The sequence below is a fragment of the Notamacropus eugenii genome, chromosome 5 (genome assembly GCF_028372415.1).
Source record: "Notamacropus eugenii isolate mMacEug1 chromosome 5, mMacEug1.pri_v2, whole genome shotgun sequence".
Lineage (NCBI taxonomy): Eukaryota > Metazoa > Chordata > Mammalia > Diprotodontia > Macropodidae > Notamacropus > Notamacropus eugenii.
In genome coordinates this window covers 257,556,917-257,577,612 of record NC_092876.1, presented here as the reverse complement: position 1 = coordinate 257,577,612, position 20,696 = coordinate 257,556,917, and the positions used below count along the sequence as shown (strand labels likewise).

The following is a 20,696-nucleotide window of genomic DNA, read 5'->3' as shown; positions in this document are numbered from 1 at the left end:
TTGGGTCGGGGCAGGGCTGCTATTCAGTGTGAGATTACGTTCAGGTGCTCAGGTAGGGGCAGGGCCATCACACGGGGCTCAGTTCCCTCAGGGGGTTTATGTGGAGACCTTCAACAATGGATCGGAGCTCCTGTCTACTTTGGGAGCCCCTGTCTGCTGCCACCTCCACTGCTGCCTTCTGAGGGGGCCTAAGCTATGAGGACACCCCGCTTCCCTCTCCGCGAGCTGGAAAGACCCTCTCACTGACCTTTGGCACCTGTGGGTGGAGGGACCTGTGCGGCTGCTGGAGATTCAGTCCCTGAAGCCTGCTCAGATCTGTTCCCCTCGGTACTGCTTGGCCAAGGCAGGGCTGGGCTCTGCTCCAGGTCCGGGGCACGAAGGACCTTTCAGGTCAATTTTTCAGGTCTCTCTGGAACAGAAATCTCCTCTGCTCTGTTGTTCTGTGGCTTCTGCTGCTCCAAAATTTGTTGGGAGTTCTTCTTTACAGGTATTTTATGGGCTGTGGGTTCGGAGCTAGCATATGTGTATCTTTGTACCCCGCCATCTTGGCTCCTCCCCCCAGTTGTTTTTCTGATGAGATATTTCACGTTTTTTATTTTGTTTTGTTGTTTCTTGATGTCTTATGGAGTTATTAGCTTTCACTTGCCCAATTCTAACTTTTAAGGAATTATTTTCTTGAGTGACCTTTGTATCTCCTTTTCCATTTGGTCTGTTCTACTTTTTAATTTCTTTTCTTCAGTGCATTTTTGGGCCTCTTTTACCAAACTGTTAATTTTCTTTTCATAATTTTCTTGCATCACTCTCACTTGTTTTTCCCAATTTTCCTTCTACCCCTTTTATTTCTTTCTCTAACTCTTCCAGGTATTCTTGTTGGGCTTGTGTCTAGTTAGCATTTTCCTTTGAGGCTTTTCTTATAGCTGTTTCTACATTGTTGTCTTCTTCTGAGTTTGTCTTGGTCTTTCCTGCCACTGTAGTAGATTTTCATGGGAAAGTTTTTTTGTTTTTTGTTGTTTTTTTGTTGTTGTTGTTGTTGTTTGCTCATTTTTCCAGCCTATTTCTTGACTTTGAACTTTATACTAAAGTTTGACTCTGCTCACCTGGTGATGAGGAGGCAGTGTCCTAAGTTTCAGACTTTTTTGTGTTTCTGTTTTGTGTCCCTAGTTTTGGGAGGTGTGCAAGTCCTTTCATGGTAGTGCAATCTGGGGAGAAATGTGATCACTGCTCTCATGGTCTGCACTCTGGTTTTTATCTAGGAAGGGCCCCTGCTTCCCTGCAGCCGCAAGTGTTAGTGCTTCTCTCTGCCTTTCAGCTGTGACCAGAGTCCCTGCTCCCTTGTGATCCACCACAAATGCTTTTCTCTTCCTTGGAACTGCAATCTGGAGCTGCTTATTAGCAATGGAATCGCCAGTCAGCACCAGCTGTACCCACTGCCAGCTAGGGATCATCCCGTGTAATTTCTTTCTGAACAATTAATTGTCTGACACTCCCTCCCCTGCTTTACTGTCTCTTAACTGAGAGCTCCTGGAGCTGCTGCTGTCATGGACACCACTGATATTCCTGCCATGCTCCAGGCTGGCTCCAACCCAGGTGCCATAGACCTCTACTGCTGACCTTCTGAGTTGTCTTAGACTGGAAAAATATCTTACTCTGACCTCTGCTGTTGGCACTGCTGTTCCAAAATTTGATTTGAGGAGTTTTTAAAAAGTTTTTTGGAGAGGAATGTTGGGAGAGTTGGATATTCTTTCATCTTGGCTTTGTCTCCTATTGGATCTTCTCAAAGTAATGCAAATACCTAACTTGTCCACTGACATTGTGTAAGATGTAAAGTGTTGCACAAGACTTGACCATATAGTTGTGATTTAAAGAATGTAGAACTTTTCTATATTGGTGAAGTTGCTGTAAATGCTGCATGTATAGAAATCAGTCTGAGACAATTGTGAATGTACCCTTAAATTAAAATAAATAAAAAGTTACCCTTTCAAGTTAGTATCAGTTTTCCCATATAGTTTATGGGCACAGAGGAAATTTTCCATTCCTTTGTTTGCTTCAACTCCTTAAAATGAGATCTCTATAAAGTTCTTCTTAGGAAGCTACATATAATTCTTAATAATAACTGTAAAGGTTGATTGCTGCTATCTTTTTTTATCTTGAGAAAGAACAAAAAAGAAATGGCTTAATATGATGGGACTGGCTCAGGAACTAGAGGGAACAGACAAAAGTAGATGATGTAATTTCTCCTTGTTCAGTTTCTCTTCCACCTTCTTGGCCTCCTCCCAAGTAATGTTAACTTATATTAATGTAGGAATGTGCCTTCCTATGTGGAAGAATAATCAAATAATTGATTCAGTAAGAATAAGTAGCATTACATCTAACTCACATTATTTTGTTTTTTTAAAAGTTTTAAAAATTGTACATTTTTTTCTGTGAGATTTCAATTTTTCTTTAATTCTACTCTTTAGTTGACTATGCTGGAGAAAGATTTGTTGGCCCTGAAATCTCCTTCAAAAGAAAATGTGGCAGAAGTCTTGGATGCTTACCAGAAGAAGGTAATCCAATTGATAGTTTTAACCTCAGGTTTTAATTAAAGGAATGCTAGTAAGGTATCACCATATATGTGAAAGTCATTCATATATTATATCAGTTTTAAGCTGCGAGACCAAGAGAGAGGGGTGGGGGACTAGCTGAGAGTCTTTGCTTGAGGCTCAGAGTTCTTTATTGTCTAAGAGCTGAAATTACATCCAGTTTTCTCTTAGAGAAGAGATGCTTACTAAGAGGCCTGGGAACATGACAGAATAGTATCAAAGAAGGGTTGAACTTGTTCTGTTTGGGTCTAGAGGGTGGAATCTGCAAGGAGGTAGATTTGAGTTTTGGGTTCCGCATAAAGAAGGGCTTTATGTACTGCCTTTAGAAGTAGTGAGTTTCTCATTATGAAAGTCTTCACAAGGAGGCTGGGTTGCCAGTATTTATTGATGTTACACAGCATCAACAAATACTGTGTGAATTGGATTAGATGTCCTTGAAGGGATTTTCTGCCTTTGATAACCTACATGTCGTTCTAACAAGATCTGTCACAACTTTGCTTCTTCAGTGCCTCTTCCACAACTGAACGATTTGTCATGTAAAACCTGTGTTGTGGGTTGAAATGTGTAGCCGTAGTATTTTAGAGATTCTGCTCCAGAAACATTTTACATTGACATTTTAATGATCAGGATGAAATTGTCAAAACAAAAACAAAACAACACAAAAACCATAGAGAGAGCCTAAAAGGGTCTCATACCATGTGAAGTTTTACTCCAGCAATGTATATTAGCCTCTAGTGAACATCCATCTTGTAGTAAAGTGTATTGCAATATTCCAGTGCTTTCCTTAGAGATTATCTGAATCTACATTCTCTCACATAAACCAGAAAGATGTAGATTTAACTATTAGTCCAAGCATGATACATGAGTAGACTTGTTAATCTTTTGTGAATACTAACAAAAAGCCTGAAAATGTCTAAAATAATTCTGAGTCCATAACAAAGCATATTTAATACTCTAAAATAAGACAATCTATGTAAAGGGCTTTGTAAATCTTAAAAGTGCTATATAAATTATCCTTATAATACTATCCGAATTTTCAACATGGTAGTAAATTATGTATATTTATCTACCATTGTAGATGTAATTTGACTAAATATGATAGTTTTTTATTGTCTCTGAATAGATATATATCTTATTATCTATTATTAATATTTATAATTTATAATTATTATTATTAAATTCATCAGTCATAGCAGTTTTAAAATTTCTACATATTTTAATTCCTTCAATTAACCAAGTCAGAATTTTTGTAATCTCTTTTATGCAGTCTAAAATTGATCAAGATAAACCTTTCGTACTTGAGGAACATATGGACTGTATTAACAGGTATTTTTTTCAGATTTTCAGTGCTTTTCTTTTATTTCTCATTTATTTAGTCATTTATCTTATCATTACCATATTATCATTTCTCATTTATTTGTAGCATCTATTTTTTTAAAGCATAAAGTTTTTTATTGATTTTTTTTCAGTTTCAGTTCCAAATTCCTCTTCCCCTACCCATTGAGAAGACAAGAAAAACAAGATCTATTACAAATGTGTGTATATATATATATATATATGTATATATATATATATAAAATGTGTATATGCATATATACACACACACATATGAAATCATATAAAACAAATTTCTATACTAGCTCTGTGTCTTGCCCCCACCCCAAAAAAAAGCAAGTAAAAGAAAGAAAAAATTATGTTTCAGTATGTATGCTAAAGGTAAGTAAGCACATTTCATCATGAGTCCTTTGGAATTGTAGTAGATCATTGTTTTGATCAGGATACTAAGTCTTGAAGCGTAGATTATCTTTAAAATGAATCTGTTACTGTGTATATTCTTTTTCTGGTTTTGCTCTCTTCACTTTGTATCAGTTCATACAAGTCTTCCCAGGTTTTTCTGGAACCCTCCTCTTCATCAGTATTAACAGTTACTGAGCAGCAATCTTGAGAAGAATATCTTAATTTGAATTTCCAACAGTGCAATAATAGAAAGTTTAAAAGGTACACAGTAACTATATAATGTATATAATTCTAATTTAGATTACACATTGCTTTCATTTTCACTCATTTTGAAAGTAGTTACTCTGCTTCTCCAAGGCAGTAACAGTGATTGGGACAGAGAAGCAGGAATGGTAGTCATATTTTAGGACAAGGTACCTTGACACAGGGCACAGGAAAATCTCTGAACTAATAAATTCTTTAGAGTCATTTGTTCAAAGTATCAAGTAAAACATTTTATGTAGTTGAATTCATGAAAGAACCAAATAGGACAGAGAAAAAGCTAAATAATTGTATGTTAAGTATCTATAGACTTTTGAAGTGTTTAATTTTACATCTGAGAATACTGGCACATCTATTAATTTTGATGACTATATTAAGAGATAGTGTGGTGTAGTGGATATAGATCTGTCAGTTGGAGTCTGAAAAACTGAGCGAGGTTCATGCCCCACCTCTGCCACAGGCTGGTTTTGTAATTTGGAGCAATCTTGATGTACCCCAGACTTCCCTCTAACACTACTGATCTACTTGGGTAGAGAGAGTTTCCTGCAAGTTGGGAGGAGAGCCCTTTATTAGTAAAATAGGTCCAGCTCCACCTTTCTAAACATCAGCAAAACCACTCAGAAATAATCATAGTAAGTAGAATGAAAGAATATAATAAAGCAAAGGAATAGTTAGACTTAATTTCCTGTTAGTGAAAATTGGTTGCAAATAGGTTCCCAGAGAATCTACTCTATTTCTTGCTATTTTAAATTAGGTTGGAAAAACTTTATTTTTACTCTAGAGAAGGGGGAAAACCATGTTTTCCGCAGTTCCAAATTCAAATTCACTAATAATTTAGAAATGGATAATAGATCACTAATTGGTGATACAATAAATTTTCCTTTCTATAGGTGTTTTTCAGCAAGCACTGTGGAACAAATTATTCAGAATTTACAAGAAGATGGTTCACGTTTTGCACTTGAGCAATTGAAGGTAATGTATGCATATCAACAATATAATATTATTGTGGTAGACCTATTATTATGACATTAAAAGCCTTTGAATTGTATTCTGTTATCATCATCTCCCTTTTCTTTGTGGATCCTGGTTGAGAGAACCTCTGACATCATATCTACAAAATTCTTGGGAACTCAGATTCTTCACTTTATTGCTGGATGATAAGATGATAAGAACAAGTAGAGAGGAGACCTAAAAGAGAAGGATTTGCCTTTACTGTTTTCCATGTCTTGTGGGGACAGAAATGAACTAGAAAAGGAATTATTAAGGAGGAAATGAAGAACATGTGGCAATTATAGCATTTTACTGTCAATTCTGTTGTTATGGAAAAGACTAATAGAAGCCCTTTAACCAAGGATAAAAGTAGATTTGATAGGGAAGTTTAACCAATAAAAAATACGCAAAACAGACCAAATTTAAGCAAATTTCAATATATAAATTGTCATCAATGATTTTGCAAAAATTTGTTATTTGGTAAATGATTACAGTACTTGCTTTTAATGACTGTGATGGACTTTGGACATAATAACTTCTTATGAAGAATAATGACCTTTAAAATATAGTTATACTAGAGCAAGTTCTGAACATATTCATTTTAAAAGTATATTTTAGTCTCATATTTTGAATTGTGATGATAAATTGTTGATACCAGTTTATTTTGTGGCTAATTACTTTGTAGGTCCAATTTGGACTCCATTTTTCTCTGACTGATTTTAGCATTTGACCTGAGTAGCAAGACACTCCATCTGTAGCCTAGCAGTCTTGGACTGTTAATGTTAGGTACACTCTGATCCTTCCTTTAGTATAATCCTCAATTAATGATGGCTTTACAGCTTATTTAAGTGGAAGAAAAGCTGTTTTTGTATAACTGACCACACATCATGTCCTTATCCCATTTGGACCTTCTTAAAGTATGATAGAATGTCACAGTATTTCAACATGGCATTTCAATGGAAGAGAGTGGTAATATACTTCCTTGTACTCTTAAAAAAATACTTGAATTTGAGGTTCTTTTTTTCGTTTTTGTAGCCATAAAATATACCAATATTTTAACTGCCCAGAATTTTGGTATTCAAGTGTTGAAGGGAGAGAGATGGTAGAGCTGGTTCAAAATGTGAATGAATTCACTTAGACCTTCTTGGTAGCCATTGGGAGCTTTATTGACACAAAAGCAGTGGGCCTGAGATTTAGAAGGAACTAAAAAAAGGCAGTGATATGGGAAAAGGACCAGACTTATATAGGATGATTTTCAGGTTTCCTTATGTGGGGATGGAGATCTAGGGTAAATCTTGCAATATAAAGGCACCAGGTGAGGACTATGTATGACACAAGATAAGGAAATCTCAATCCCAAGGATGAGGGGTAGGGACAGGGAATCTTATTGTCCAGGATAAGGGGAAGTTTTGTGGTAAGGGGAGACTTTAGGGCACCAAGGGCTTCACAGAGTCAGCCAATATTATTTTGACTCTTAGGGCACTGTTTCTATCCACATCACAAGTACAAAAAAACCTGTGAAAATGCAAAAAAATTCATTGTTGCTTCTACATTTTTGAGAGAGAAGCATCAAGTTAAAACTGTTGCCCAAATGTGGATGATTATTTTTAGTTAAATCTGCTTCTTAGTCATTCTGTAAGACTGAGATTTATTGAGTGCCTCCTGTCTTTCCAGAGTACTGCATCAGCTAATGTAATTATTACTTATCCAGAAACCAAAAATGTAAGCAATAGGACTAGCAATTTCATTTAAAAACAAGCCTGATAGAACATATGAAATCACTTTAAAATGGAACAGATAATCATGATCTATTTTTAAAATTGTTTTTTAATCTACAAAATGCTCTCCTCAAAATAACCCTTTCAGAAAGATAGCACAGATATTATCATCCCCATTTTGCAGATGAAGTACATCTCTAAACCTTAAGAGAAGTTAAAGAAGTTAAATAGCTTATCAAAGTTCACTGAGGCCTGAGATAAAGGGCAGGCCTGAGATTTGAACCTAGGTAATCTGTCTCTAATCTTTAAACCTAATTACATTTGATTAAGCAGAACTGGTTAATCTTAAGGTGTGGAGAATGAATCAGGAAGCCTTTTTAGTGCTTTGGTATCCTTCATTAAGAGAAACAAAGTCGTAAGAAAGCCAGCAGACAGTCAAAACAGGGAAGCAATGTGGTGCAGTAGGAGTTTTGGATTTGGAATCAGATGATTTGGGTTCAGATCCCAATTCTGAATCCCATCACATGTCCAAATAAGTCATATAACCTCTCTGGGCCTCATTTTGTTAATCTGTAAAAGAAGGGAGTTGGACTAGATGAGCTGTAAAACTCCTTCCACCTCTGAATCTATGAACCTATTCCTGATGGGCTTTTATTCACCTGCTCCTGAAACACACTGAATTAAAGCTAGCCCTTTAATATAAGAAAGGTATGAGATACCTTATCTGCTAGAGGTGAAATAAATTCCTCATTAAGTCCTGCTGACTTGTGTTATACTCTACCCTTTAGAGTCAGAGTTCCTTCCTTCAGGCATGCTAAACAGAGACACAGAAAAAGTTCTTTAGACAAAAAAATGGTCCTTCAAGTAAAAGACAGTCAATTCACACCTCTGAACAGGTATTAGACAAGAGTTCAGGGGAGTATAATACTTTTAGAACTTCTTCTTCCTTGCTCAGTGTAAGATTTAGGAATTTAGTTGATCTTAAAAGTATCTTTTTTTTTTCTCATCCTGAGCAATCAAAGAACTTCATATATCAAATAGAACGGAAGCTAAGCTCTTTGACGGTAGAGACTGTTTTATTCTTGTCTTTGTATTCCTGGTTCCTAGCACAGTGCTTGCCATATCATAGGTGCTCAATAAATCTTTGTGGAATAAATCAACAAATGAATGTATGGAAATACCTAAAAAGAAATCTCCTTTGTATTTTCAGTTATTGTTTATCCAGCTTCCACTTGAAGATCTCTACTGAGGGGGATTTTAATTCTGTTTCTGCATTGATTCAATTGTTAGGAAGAATTTCCTTATCTTGAACCAAAATCTACAACTTTGCAACTTCTACTCAATTCTCCTGTTATATTCTTTTGGGCTAATCAGAATAAATCTATTCTCTTCCCATATGATGATAGTTCAGACATTCAGAGACTTATGTCCCTATTCCAGGTTAAACATCCCCAGTTTTATCAGCCAGTTGTTTTATGATGTGATCTTGAGCCACCTCTCCATGTTGGCCACCTTCCTGGAGAGGTACAATCATTCGTTTAATTGTTGTTGTTTAGTCATGTCTGACTCTTCATGACCATATGGACCATAGCACACCAGGCCCTTCTGTCCTCCACTGTCTCCCAAAGTCTGTCCAAGCTCTTGTTCATTGCTTCCATGACGCTGTCTATCTCATCCTCTGCCATCCCCCTTCTTTTGCCTTCAATCTTTCCCAACGTCAGGGTCTTTTCCAGTGGGTTCTGTCTTCTTATTATGTGGCCAGAATAATTAAGCTTTAGTTTTAGCATTTGACCTTCCAGTTAATAGCCTAAATTGATTTAAGTATTGACTGATTTAATCGCCTTGCTGTTACTCCAGCACCACAATTCAAAAGTGTCGATTCTATAGTGCTCAGCTTTCCTTTAGTCCAACTCTCACAGCCATATATTATTATTGGAAAACATAGCTTTGACTATATGGACCTTTGTCAGCAAAGTGATGTTTCCAATTTTTAGTCTGCTGTTCAAATTTGCTTCCTTCCAAGAACCAAGCATCTTCTTTAAAAAAAAAAATTTCCACTTAATAGTATTTTATTTTTTCAATTACATGTAAAGATAGTTTTCAACATTAATTTTTATAAGATTTTGAGTTCCAAATGTTTTTCTCTCTCCCTCCCCTCCCCCTTCCCAAGACAGCGTGCAATCTGATATAGGCTATACATGTACAGTCATATTAAACATATATCCACATTAGTCATACTGTGAAAGAATAATCAGAACAAAAGGTGAAAACCACAAGAAAGAAAAAAAGAGGGAAAATAATATATTTCAATCTGCATTCAGACTCAATAGTTCTTTCACTGGATGTGGATAGCATTTTCCATTATGCATTGCTGAGAAGAGCTAAGTCTATCAAAGTTGGTCATCACACAGTGTTGCTGTTACTATGCACAATGTTTTCCCGCCTCTGCTCGCTTCACTGAGCATCAGCCCATGTAAGTCTTTCCAGGTCGCTCTGAAATCTGAAATCTCATCATCTGTCATAGAGCAGTTGTACTCCATTACATCTATACACCACAATTTATTCAACCATTCTCCAACTGATGGGCATCCCCTCAATTTTCTTTTTTTTTTTTTTTTTTTTTTTTTTTTTTTAAGTTTCATACTTTTATTGAAGGTTTACAGTAAATTTTGCCATGCAGTTTTACATACACAATGAAACACATGACAAATGGCTACTTTACATGTCTTTAAAGAAGACTTTAATTGTGTTGTTATACAGCGTATTGGCCAATTCAAGTGGGTCATCGTCTCTTACCGCTGCTATTATCTCCAGAATCTGAATAATGTTACAAGGTTCATTTCTGTCCTTCAAACAACTCCCACTTTCCCATTTCTTTTTCGTGGGAAATAAAGTTTTTACATGTTTTATTCCTGCATGAGTATTTTTGACTCCACACCAAGGAGCATCAGTCTCTATCATTAATTTTTCACTAGGTATTGACTTTAACACTTCTAGGTTGGCCTCAGTTTTCAGTGAGCAACCATTAATTCCTATGTAAAGATTCATGTCAATTAACGCAGCTGCTTCTTCCTTTGTGCCATCAAATGAATGTACCACTCCTCCCACACATCTATCTCTATTTTTCTTCATTAAGTCCAAAAATTCAGTGTGTGAGTTTCTACAGTGAAGAAACATTGGGAGCTTTGTTTGTTCTGACAGTTCAAACTGTTTTTCAAAGTACTTGAGTTGTGTATCTTTGGGACAAAATTGTAATCTATCAAAATCCAGTCCACATTCACCTATTGCTACAACTTTTCCTTTATTATTTTCAGCAAGATTTAGCAGCTCACTTAAATAAAGGTCAGGATTATTCTTTTCAAATTCTTCACAACGGGTAGGATGACATCCAACTGTGCTATAAAACATATCATTTGTCTTTGCCAAATTCAGGGCATCTTTACTGTCTTCTAGACTTCCACCTGTAATCATAAACTTTTTAACACCAGTTTGGACTGCTCTTTCTATTATATCCAAGAAATCATCTTGGTGTTTTTGAATCCCTCTGTAAATTCCTCTGAACATAGGATCAGTCAAGTTGACACCAATATCGATGAACGGGAAGCGAGTCATGACGGCAACCTCAATTCTGTCTAGACGGAAGCGGAAGTCCATCCCCTCAATTTTCAACTCTATGCCACCACAAAAAGAACCTCCATAAAGACCCTTCTCCATATGGTTCCTTCTCCCTTTTTTATCATTTCTTTGGGATATAGACCCAGTAAAGATACTACTGGATCAAAAGGCATGCACAGTTCTACAGCTCCTTGGGCTTACTTCCAAATGAAGCAAACCTCTTTTAATTTCATGGCTGCAGTTGCCATTTGCAGTGTTCTTTGAGCCCAAGCATATAAAATCCAACACTGCTTCCATTCTCTCTCTGCCAGGAAGTAATAGGACCAATTGCCAGGATCTTTATTTTATATTAAGCTTCAAGCCAACTTTTCCATTCCCTTTTCATCCTCATCAAGAGATTTCTTAATTCTTTTCACTTTCTCCCATCAGAGTGGTATCATCTACATACCTGAGATTGTTGTTGTTTTTCCTGGCGACATTAATACTGGCATTTGATTTGCATTTTGTATGATGTACTCTTGCACATAAGTTAAATAAGGTGAGAGCGTACAGCTTCATCATACTCCTTTTCCAATCTTAAACCAATCAGTTGTTCCACGTTTAGTTCTAACTGTTGCTTCTTGACCAACATACAGGTTCCTCGGGAGACAAATAAGATGAGATGGTACTTTTGTCTCTTTGAGGACTTGCCACATTTTGTTTTGATGCACAGTCAAAGGCGGCTTTAGTGTAGTCAATAAAGCAGAAGTAGAAGATTTTCTGGAACTTCCCTGTTTTCTCCATAATCCAGCAAACACTGGCAATTTGGTGTCTAATTCTTCTGCCTCTTTGAAAACCAACCTCTTCTGGTAATTCTTGGTTCACATATTACTGAAGCCTACCTTGCAGAATCTTAAGCATAATCTTGCTGGTGTGTAAATTAAGTGCAATTGTTTCATAATTTGAACATTCTTTGCATTGCCCTTCTTTAGAATCAGGATATAAATTGATCTTTTCTAATCCAGTGGCCACTGTCAAGTTTTCCAAATTTGCATACTGAGTGCAGCACTTTAACAGCATCATCTTTTAGAATTTTAAAAAGCTCACTTGGAATTTTGTCAGCACCTCTAGCCTTGCTGTTAACAATATTTCCCAGGGCCCACTTAACTTCGTTCTCCAAGAGTTCTGGCTCTAGATCATGATCATCGGTGATATTAAGATCTTTCTTGTATAATTCGTCTTTGTATTCTTGCCACCTCTTCTTAATTTCTTCTATTTCTGTTAAGTTCTTGTCATTTTTGTTTTTTATCATGCCCATTTTTACATGAAATGTTCCCTTAATGTCTCTGATTTTCTTGAAGAAATCTTGTCTTTCCCATTCTGTTTTGTTCTTCTATTTCTTTGCATTGTTTTTAAAGAAGATTTTCTTACCTCTTCTTGCTATTCTCTAGAGTTCTTTGTTCATTTGGGTATATCTTTCCCTTTCTTTTTTTCCTTTTGCATTCTTTCTTTCCTAAGGTATTTGTAAAGCCTCATCAAACAGTCATTTTGCTTTCTTGCTCTTTTTCTTTGGATTTTTTTTTTTTTGGTTGTTTCCTCCTGCACAGTACTGTGAACCTTATAGTTCTTCAGGCACTCTGTCTACCCGATCTATTATCTTTGATCTATTCATCACTCCCACTTCATGTTCATAAGGAATGTTATTTAGGTTGTACTTGTGTGCTCTGGTGGCTTTCCCTACTTTCTTCAATTTAAGTTAGAATTTTGCAATAAGAAGAACCTCTTGATCTGAGCCATAACTGACTACAGAGCTTCTTCATCTTTGGCTGCAAAGTCTATAATAAATCTGATTTCAATATTGACCCTCTGGTGATGTCTATGTGTAGAATCACCTTTGGATTGTTGAAAAACAGTGTTAAAAAAAAGTAATCTTGACAAAGCTCTATTAATCTCTGTCCTGCTTCATTTTATACTCAAGGCCAAACTTGCCTGTTATTACAATTGTCATTTTATTTCCTTATCTTCCTTCTAAAATGTGGCATCCAGAAATGAGTAATGTAGAGTATAACAGGACTATTAGAACTGAATACCACATCTCTCTATGCAATTTAGGATAACATTTTTTGGGAGTTCTTTGACACTGTTGTCTTATTTTGAGTTGACTGCAATAATATCCCCAGATCTTTTTCATATAATCTGTTGTCTAGCCAGACCTCCTCTAACATGCAGTTGATAAATTTATTTTTCTAGTTCAAGTGTAAAACTTTACATTTATTCCTATTGAGGTTCATGTTATATAGATTTGGTACATTGTTTTATCCTATTTTATATCTTTTTCTGACTTATCTATTGTTAGCTGTTGCGCCCAACATTATGTTATCTGCAAATTTTGTGAGCATGCCATTTATGCCTTCACACAAGTCATCAACAAAAAGGTAAAAGGCACAGGGGTAAGGGCAGGTTCTTGGGGGTACTCTGGGAAGGTTTCTAGGTCATCCTACATCATTCTTTGGCTCTCGGATTCAACCAGTTCTGAAACTTTCTATCTATACTCTCATCAGTTTACATTCTTCATCTTGTCCACAAGGATAACATGAGAGAATGTGCTAACAAATTCTGGGTTTGCCACGCCTGTAGAATTTTTCTGCTCTTGATGCTCTGTCTAAAAAAGAAATGAGGTTAGTTTGGCATGACTTACATGTGATGAACCAGTTCTGGCACTTAGGTTATTGTTTGCCTAATGTCACAAAATTATAATAACACAATCCAGAATTTTTCCAGGAATAAAAGTTAAACTCATTGGTCTATAGTCTATAGGTTCCCTCTTCCTTTTATGGAAAATGAGACCATTTACTTTTCAATAATACTGCAACTTGTTTTCTGTTCTCCACAGGCTTTTAGAGACCACTAAAGGTGTTTCACCATTGACATCAACTGTTCTTTTAGTACCTCAGGATATAGTTCATTTATACCTACTTACTTGAACTCATTGAAGGCAGCTAAGTGCAGAGCTGTAACCAGGGCCTGCCAAGAGTGTGCCTCAGACCATGGGTTATACTTACTCCTTAGGGGCATTTGCATCTTCCCTATAGCATTGCAGAGATCACTGTCCTTGTCCTGTACAGTGAGAGAGTGTTCCCTTGTTTGGCCTCTCCCTTATGGTCCCATCACTGTAAACACTCCCCTTTCATTTAATCTGCTTCCCCTCCTACCCTTATCCCCCAAATGCTTGAGGGAGGTGCAGGTGGGTGCCAGACCTAGAGGCCTGTATTGGGCTACCCGAGTCTTTCTTACCTGTCCCAGGTCTTCGGTTGGCCAAACCGGATAAACGTATGAGAGAAAGGACATTCCAGAGTCGAACAGGGGTTGAGCTTTATTACAGGGTCTGGGTTACAAGTGCAGGGGGGTCTTCCTTAGGAGGAAGAGGGGGAGATTTCCTAAGGAGGCTAAGCTTAAGAGATTGGAAGTAGAAGTACAAGCGGGGAGAGAGGGGGAGGGGAGAGAGGAAAGAAAAGAAGCGGAGCCTACTGTCCTCTTTGGCTCCACACGTGCTAAGAGAGAGCTTTCAGGCTTCCTCAATCCTACTTAACCTTCAGCCACACAGTTTGCATCTCAATACCGTGCTGTTAGGTAACTAGGTGTGCTCCAATCCGGGACGACCTCGAGGGCAGGGAGACTCCACCCATCACGTATCTCCCGGGGAGAGGCGGAAATACCCGAGCTAGCCGAGCTAGCTCAGTCTAACCTTCTCCAATCCCCGCTGTTCATGGAGGGCCTCGTAAGACTCTAAGATTTAGAAGTCCCACTTTTACCCGCCCGAGACCGTCCACACGGAATTGAGCTTCCAATCCCAACAGGTGGGCCTATCTTGGGGAGATAGAGTACTTATTTTTCCAGAGCAATTGCATCTCTTGTTGGACAGTTCTCTGTGCCATTATAACACCTCTTTCCTTTCATGGGACTATGCCTTCTTCCTGCCATAGTTCTTTGTGCTACTATTATGCCCTACAACTATCCTCTGTATCCCTTTTGGCCCTGCCCCCAGTGAAATAATTTCAGTTATGTAAGTGGTTTTTACTAATGCTTCCCTTGTCTTAGATTTTAATTCCTTATTCACTCTTTATGGCCTATCTTAGCCCAAAGTCCATTATGCTTGGGAGAGAAAGTAGAAGCAAAATGATAGAGTAACACTGCCTTTCCTCTGGTGTTTATTAGTGTTCCATCCATCCCATGCAGTGATCCTCTTCGAACTTTCTCTTGCCTCCAAAATAGCTAAAAGACTACTTCTGTTGTCCATGGTATTTACTGCCAATCTCATTTCTTCCTTAGCTTTGGGGTTCCTGACATCCCTCCGAGATTGTTACTCTGTATTCATCTTCTGTTAGCTGTCATTGCTCCTGTCTTCTAAAAATGTCTTCTAAAAATCTGATTTCATTTCATATCTACCTTGATCTTCTTAGACATCTTACCAGTTTTATTTTTTCAGAAGTTGTTTTTTTTATTTTTATTTTTGAGAATTTCATTCAAGAGATTCCCATCCTTCATGATTTAACTTCCCCCTTTTGCTCCTACCTTTCCTTTCTCTGAAGCTTCAAAATCTGTTCTCTCAAAATACAGATTATCAGATTATGTTTTGCTCTCCTCTGTCTCTGTTATGAATTCTAAGATGGAGTGGCCACTTGTCCCCAGTGTTCCTGTCATTTCTTCTTCAGGAGTCAATTTGTTCTTCTTTTTTTTATGTTTATTTATTTATTTTTTGTTTTCAACATTCATTTCCACAAAATTTTGAGTTCCAAATTTTCTCCCCATCTCTCCCCTCCCCCACCCCATAAAACCTTGCATTCTGATTACCCCTTCCCTCAATATGCCCTCCCTTCTGTCACCCCCTATTCCTTCCTTTCCCCCCATCTACTTTCTTTTCTTGTAGGGCAAGATTGATTTCTATACTACGTTACCTGTATTTCTTATTTCCCAGTTGTATGCAAAACCAGTTCTCAACATTCGTTCCTAAAACTTTGAGTTCCAACTTACCTCTCTACCCTCCCTCCCCACCCATCCCCACTGAGAAGGCAAACAATTCAACATAGGCTATACATGTATAGTTTTGCAAAACTTCCATAATAGTCATGTTGTGTAAAACTGACTATATTTCCCTCCATCCTATACTGCCCCCCATTTATTCTATTCTCTCTTTTGACCTTGTCCCTTCCCAAAAGTGTTTACTTGTAATTACTCCCTCCTATCATTCCCCCACCCCACTTGTCCTCTTCTCCCCTACTTTCCTGTAGTGTAAGATAGATTTCCATACCAAATTGAGTGTTCATGTTATTCCCTCCTTAAGCCAAATGTGAAGAGAGTAAGCTTTTCTTTTTCCCTCTCACCTCTTCCCTTTTCCCCTTCCTTGAAAAAGCTTTTTCTTGCCTCTTTTTTGAGAGATAATCTGCCCCATTCCATTTCTCCCTTTCTCCTCCCAATATATTCCTCTCTCACCCATTAATTTTATTTTTTTTAGATATCATCCCTTCTTATTCACCTCACCCTGTGCTCTGTGCTCTGTGTGTGTGTGTGTGTGTGTGTGTGTGTGTGTGTGTGTGTATAATCCCACCAATCACCCAAATATGGAGAAAAGTCTCAGGAGTTACAAATATTATCTTTCCATGTAGGAATGTAAACAGTTCAACTTTAGAAAGTCCCTTACCTATTTACTTTTTCATGCTTCTCTTGATTCTTGTGTTTGAAAGTCAGATTTTCTATTCAGTTCTGGTCTTTTCATCAAGAATGCTTGAAAGTCCTTTATTTCATTAAATGACCATTTTTTTCCCTTGAAGTATTATACTCAGTTTTGCTAGGTAGGTGATTCTTGGTTTTAATCCTAATTCATTTGACTTCTGGATTATCATATTCGAAGCCCTTTGATACCTAAACGTAGAAGCTACTAGATCTTGTGTTATCCTGATTGTATTTCCACAAAACTTGAATTATTTCTTTCTAGCTTCTTGCAACATTTTCTCCTTGACCTGAGAACTCTGGAATTTGGCTGCAATACTCCTAGGAGTTACTCTTTTTGGATCTCTTTCAGGAGTTGATTGGTGGATTCTTTCAATATTTATTTTGCCCTCTGGTTCTAGAATATCAGGGCAGTTTTCCTTGATAATTTCATGAAAGATGATGTCTAGGCTCTTTTTTTGATCATGACTTTCAGATAGTCCCATAATTTTTACATGTCTCTCCTGGATCTATTTTCCAGGTCAGTTGTTTTTCCAGTGACATATTTCACGTTATCTTCTATTTTTTCATTCTTTTGGTTTTGCTTTGTAATTTTTTGGTTTCTCAAAAGTCATTAGCTTCCATCTGCTCCATTCTAATTTTTAAAGAACTATTTTCTTCAGTGAGCTTTTGAACCTTCTTTTCCATTTGGTTAATTCTACTTTTTAAAGCATTCTCCTTATTGGCTTTTTGGACCTCTTTTGCCAATTGAGTTAACCTATTTTTAAAAGTGTTATTTTCTTCATCATTTTTTGGGTCTCCTTTAGCAAGCTGTTGGCTTGCTTTTTAAGCTTTTCCATAGCCTGAGACCATTGGATATTTATTTTGGAGCTACTGGATGCAGAAGCCTTGACTTCCTCTAACACTATGCATTGTTCTTCCTCATCTGAAAGGATGGAAGAAAATACCTGTTCACCAAGAAAGTAACCTTCTATAGTTATTTCCCCCCCCTTTTTGGGCATTTTCCCAGCCAGTTAGTTGACTTTTGAATACTTTGTCAACAGGAGTGTATACTCTGGGGACCTGAAAGTTCTCATTTCCTCTAAGGTGGCACAATCAAGGGAGAGGAGTTTACTCCCTATCTGGGTTCGTGGCTGAGATGCAGATCAGCTGCTCACTTCCCCCAGGGGCTTTAGGTAGAGGGTTCCACAAGTGGACGCTGCCGCCACCTGAGGCCAGGACTAGGGGAGGACCCTGCTCCCTTGTCACTGAGGTGAAAAAGCTTTCTCACTGACCTTTCAAGCTGCCTTTTGGCGCTTGTGGGCTGAGGGATCTGAGAACCACTGCTGCTGCTGGGGATTCCACCCCTGAGGCCTGTTCTGGCCCTGCTCCTCCTGGTGCTGTGTAGCCAAGGCTGGGCTGTGCTCTGCTCCACACCCCATGCAATAGATTTTTCCTGTTGGCCTTCCTGGCTGCCTTGGGCTAGAAATCTCTTTCACTCTGTCATTCTGTGGCTTCTGCTGCTCTAGAATTTGTTGAGAGTCATTTTTTGCAGGTATTTTATGGGCTGTGGGGGAAAAGCTAGAGTATGTGCATCTTTCTGTTCCACCATCTTGGCTCTGCTGACTGTCAATTTCTTCTTGTTGGTAAGATTCATGTCCAGAATAGCAGTTGCCCTCTTTGATTCATTTATCTCTTTGAAGGATAAATTGTGATCAGTACAATTCAAAGACAGAAAGGGAGTCCCAGCAAGATGCTTGTCTAGTCAAAATCACCCCTGTCAATTTTATTATGTCCTCTCTCTGCAAGGTGATCCATTTCCTTCCCATATCTCTTATCTATTTCCTTCTGTTCAGTTGCCCTGTAATATATGCCTGTCATTTTACTACATTTTTCATCCTCAATTGATCTGCACTTAAATGATTTCTGCTATGCATCTCCCTGAAAGGACTCTAGCTTTCTTCTTTTTCTCAAAAAAAAGTTATTGATATTTTTTGTTTTTATATCGTCTACTTTTCCTTAAAAAAAAAAAGTTCACCAAAACAGATTGAATTAAAGTCTGACATCTTTATGTTCCATGAATATATTCCCTACTTCTGCAAAGAATCTGACTTTCTTAATATACAATACTACTGGTGCCACCTTTAGCCATTCTTTTCCTTTTGAATAAAGCAAACTTTTCCAAAGCTTATTCTCGTTGGCCTCGCTAAGTCTTAGACCTGTGAGGTCAGATTTTCTGCCTTGAAACTTAGGCTGCAAGAAAGTTTTTAGGGGTGGGTAATCTACAATAAGGACCTGGATGGATTCTGTAAGGTAAATACACAAAGGGGAAAATTGGAGTGCTGAGTGCAAGATCATGATGCATATTTGTCAGAGAGAAAAAGGCAGCAAGAAAATGGAAAGAGGTCTTAAACTACATCGATAGAGGCCTAATGTCATGACAGAATGAGGACTGTAATAGCTCTGCTATCTCTCTTAACTGATCAGGCTATATCTGGAGTACTGTATTTGGTTATAGATGGCACATTTTAGGAAGGCCATTATTTATAAGTTAAGATATAGGATATAGAAAGAAGAAGGCCACTGGGATAGTTAGAAAGACTAGAAACTGTGATCTAGACACAGACTAGACTGGGGATGTTTAGTTCGGGGAAGAGAATATTTGTTGAGACATGGTAACTGTCTCCAGAGCTCTGAAGGATTTTCATACAGAATAGGGATTTGATTTGTTCTGTTTGGCCACTGGATACAGATTGAGGAGTACTGGATAGAAGCTGCAGAAGAGGGTGATTTCATCTTAGTATAATGAGACACATCATAACAATTAGCTATCCCAAAAGTATAACGGGCTGCCTTAGCAGAGAATGGCTTCCCTGGCACTAGAGATTCCTAGGTAGAAACTGGATGATGACTCCTTGTCAGGGATGTTGTAGAGAGCATGCTTATGTTTCTATGGGTTGGACTAGATGAACTTTAAAGACCAAATAGTTTGATTTTGTGGAATGAAATGTGAAGATTAGCTCACCTAATGATGGTGCACTTCATTTAATGTGCCTTTAAAGGGAAAGTGAAAAATACCAAAGCGTTTTGCCAAAAAAAAAAAAGAAAAAAGAGAAATTTCATATTCAGAAGTGTGCTCTGATTTTGCTGAAGGTGCCCATTAATCTTTGTTGGTTATTAATGAGAACAATTTCATTTAAAAGCAATTCCAGAGGACATGATATGTCTCTAGAAAAAGGGTATGTATCATAATATGATACATACTTAAACTTAAAATGCAGCAATTAAGGAGTCCAGCATAGAATGTGCTGTTGATAGTTACCTGAAATTTCTAAGAGAAAGAAGTAGTAATTTTTCCAGTTATCTGCTTTTAAAATTTTAGACCACTCAGTGAATATTATACTTTTGGTTATGCCTCATGGGACTTTCTGAATATCATTAACTAGAAGCCATTGAAGCCTTAGAATACAATCTTTTCATTTTATTCAAATAATAATACTTTTTAAGCAGAAATTTATTAAGTCCTTTTTTTTAAGGAACATCTTTGAGGCCAAGGACTGTTTTTTTTATTTTGTTTTGTTTTAATATTCCCAGGGTCTGGCACAAAGTAGATACTTAATAAGTGCTTATTGAATTGAAGTGAAAGCTCTATAGTAGATGTTTAACTATTATCACAAGTTAAATAATGACATTTTGTCTGCTCTGAAATTCCTTAGATGAGATGGGAGAAAGAGTAGCATTTGCTTAAGTGAAGAGTATTTTTGTCATCTGTAATGAGAAAATAGATTTTTTGTATAATCTTTGTACCCTCCTCCCAAAAGGGTGACAATAAATTTTATTCTTCTAGAAAGCAATATTTTTCAATAGATGGGTTTTTGTTTTTCCTCTGTTAGTCTTTTACTTAGACTAGCTATCAGTCTGAACGTTTATATAACAGAATTATGTATTTATATGTGTATATACATATGTAATTATGTTACAGATCTTTATGTAATTACAGGTATTCATCTACATATGTATTTATTGTAAGATTGATTATTTTTATTTGCTACTTTGTGACTATTCTGAATTCATACAAAAACCATACTTCTTAACTATAGTTTGTTGA

The 20,696-nt window shown here is 37.2% G+C and overlaps 1 protein-coding gene and 1 pseudogene across 9 annotated transcripts in view; one reads left to right on the top strand and one right to left on the bottom strand.

Moving 5' to 3' along the window:
* The window catches only part of HIBCH (3-hydroxyisobutyryl-CoA hydrolase), a 150,911-nt gene that overhangs the window by 104,307 nt on the left and 25,908 nt on the right, over positions 1–20,696 (top strand). For all 9 annotated transcript variants that reach the window (XM_072612663.1, XM_072612667.1, XM_072612666.1 and 6 more), the window contains 3 exons: positions 2,460–2,546; positions 3,850–3,908; positions 5,471–5,552. In XM_072612663.1, the coding sequence (XP_072468764.1) occupies positions 2,460–2,546; positions 3,850–3,908; positions 5,471–5,552 (228 nt within the window). The remainder of the gene's footprint in view (positions 1–2,459; positions 2,547–3,849; positions 3,909–5,470; positions 5,553–20,696) is intronic.
* LOC140506002 (deoxyribonuclease TATDN1 pseudogene) lies at positions 9,886–10,957 on the bottom strand (annotated as a pseudogene).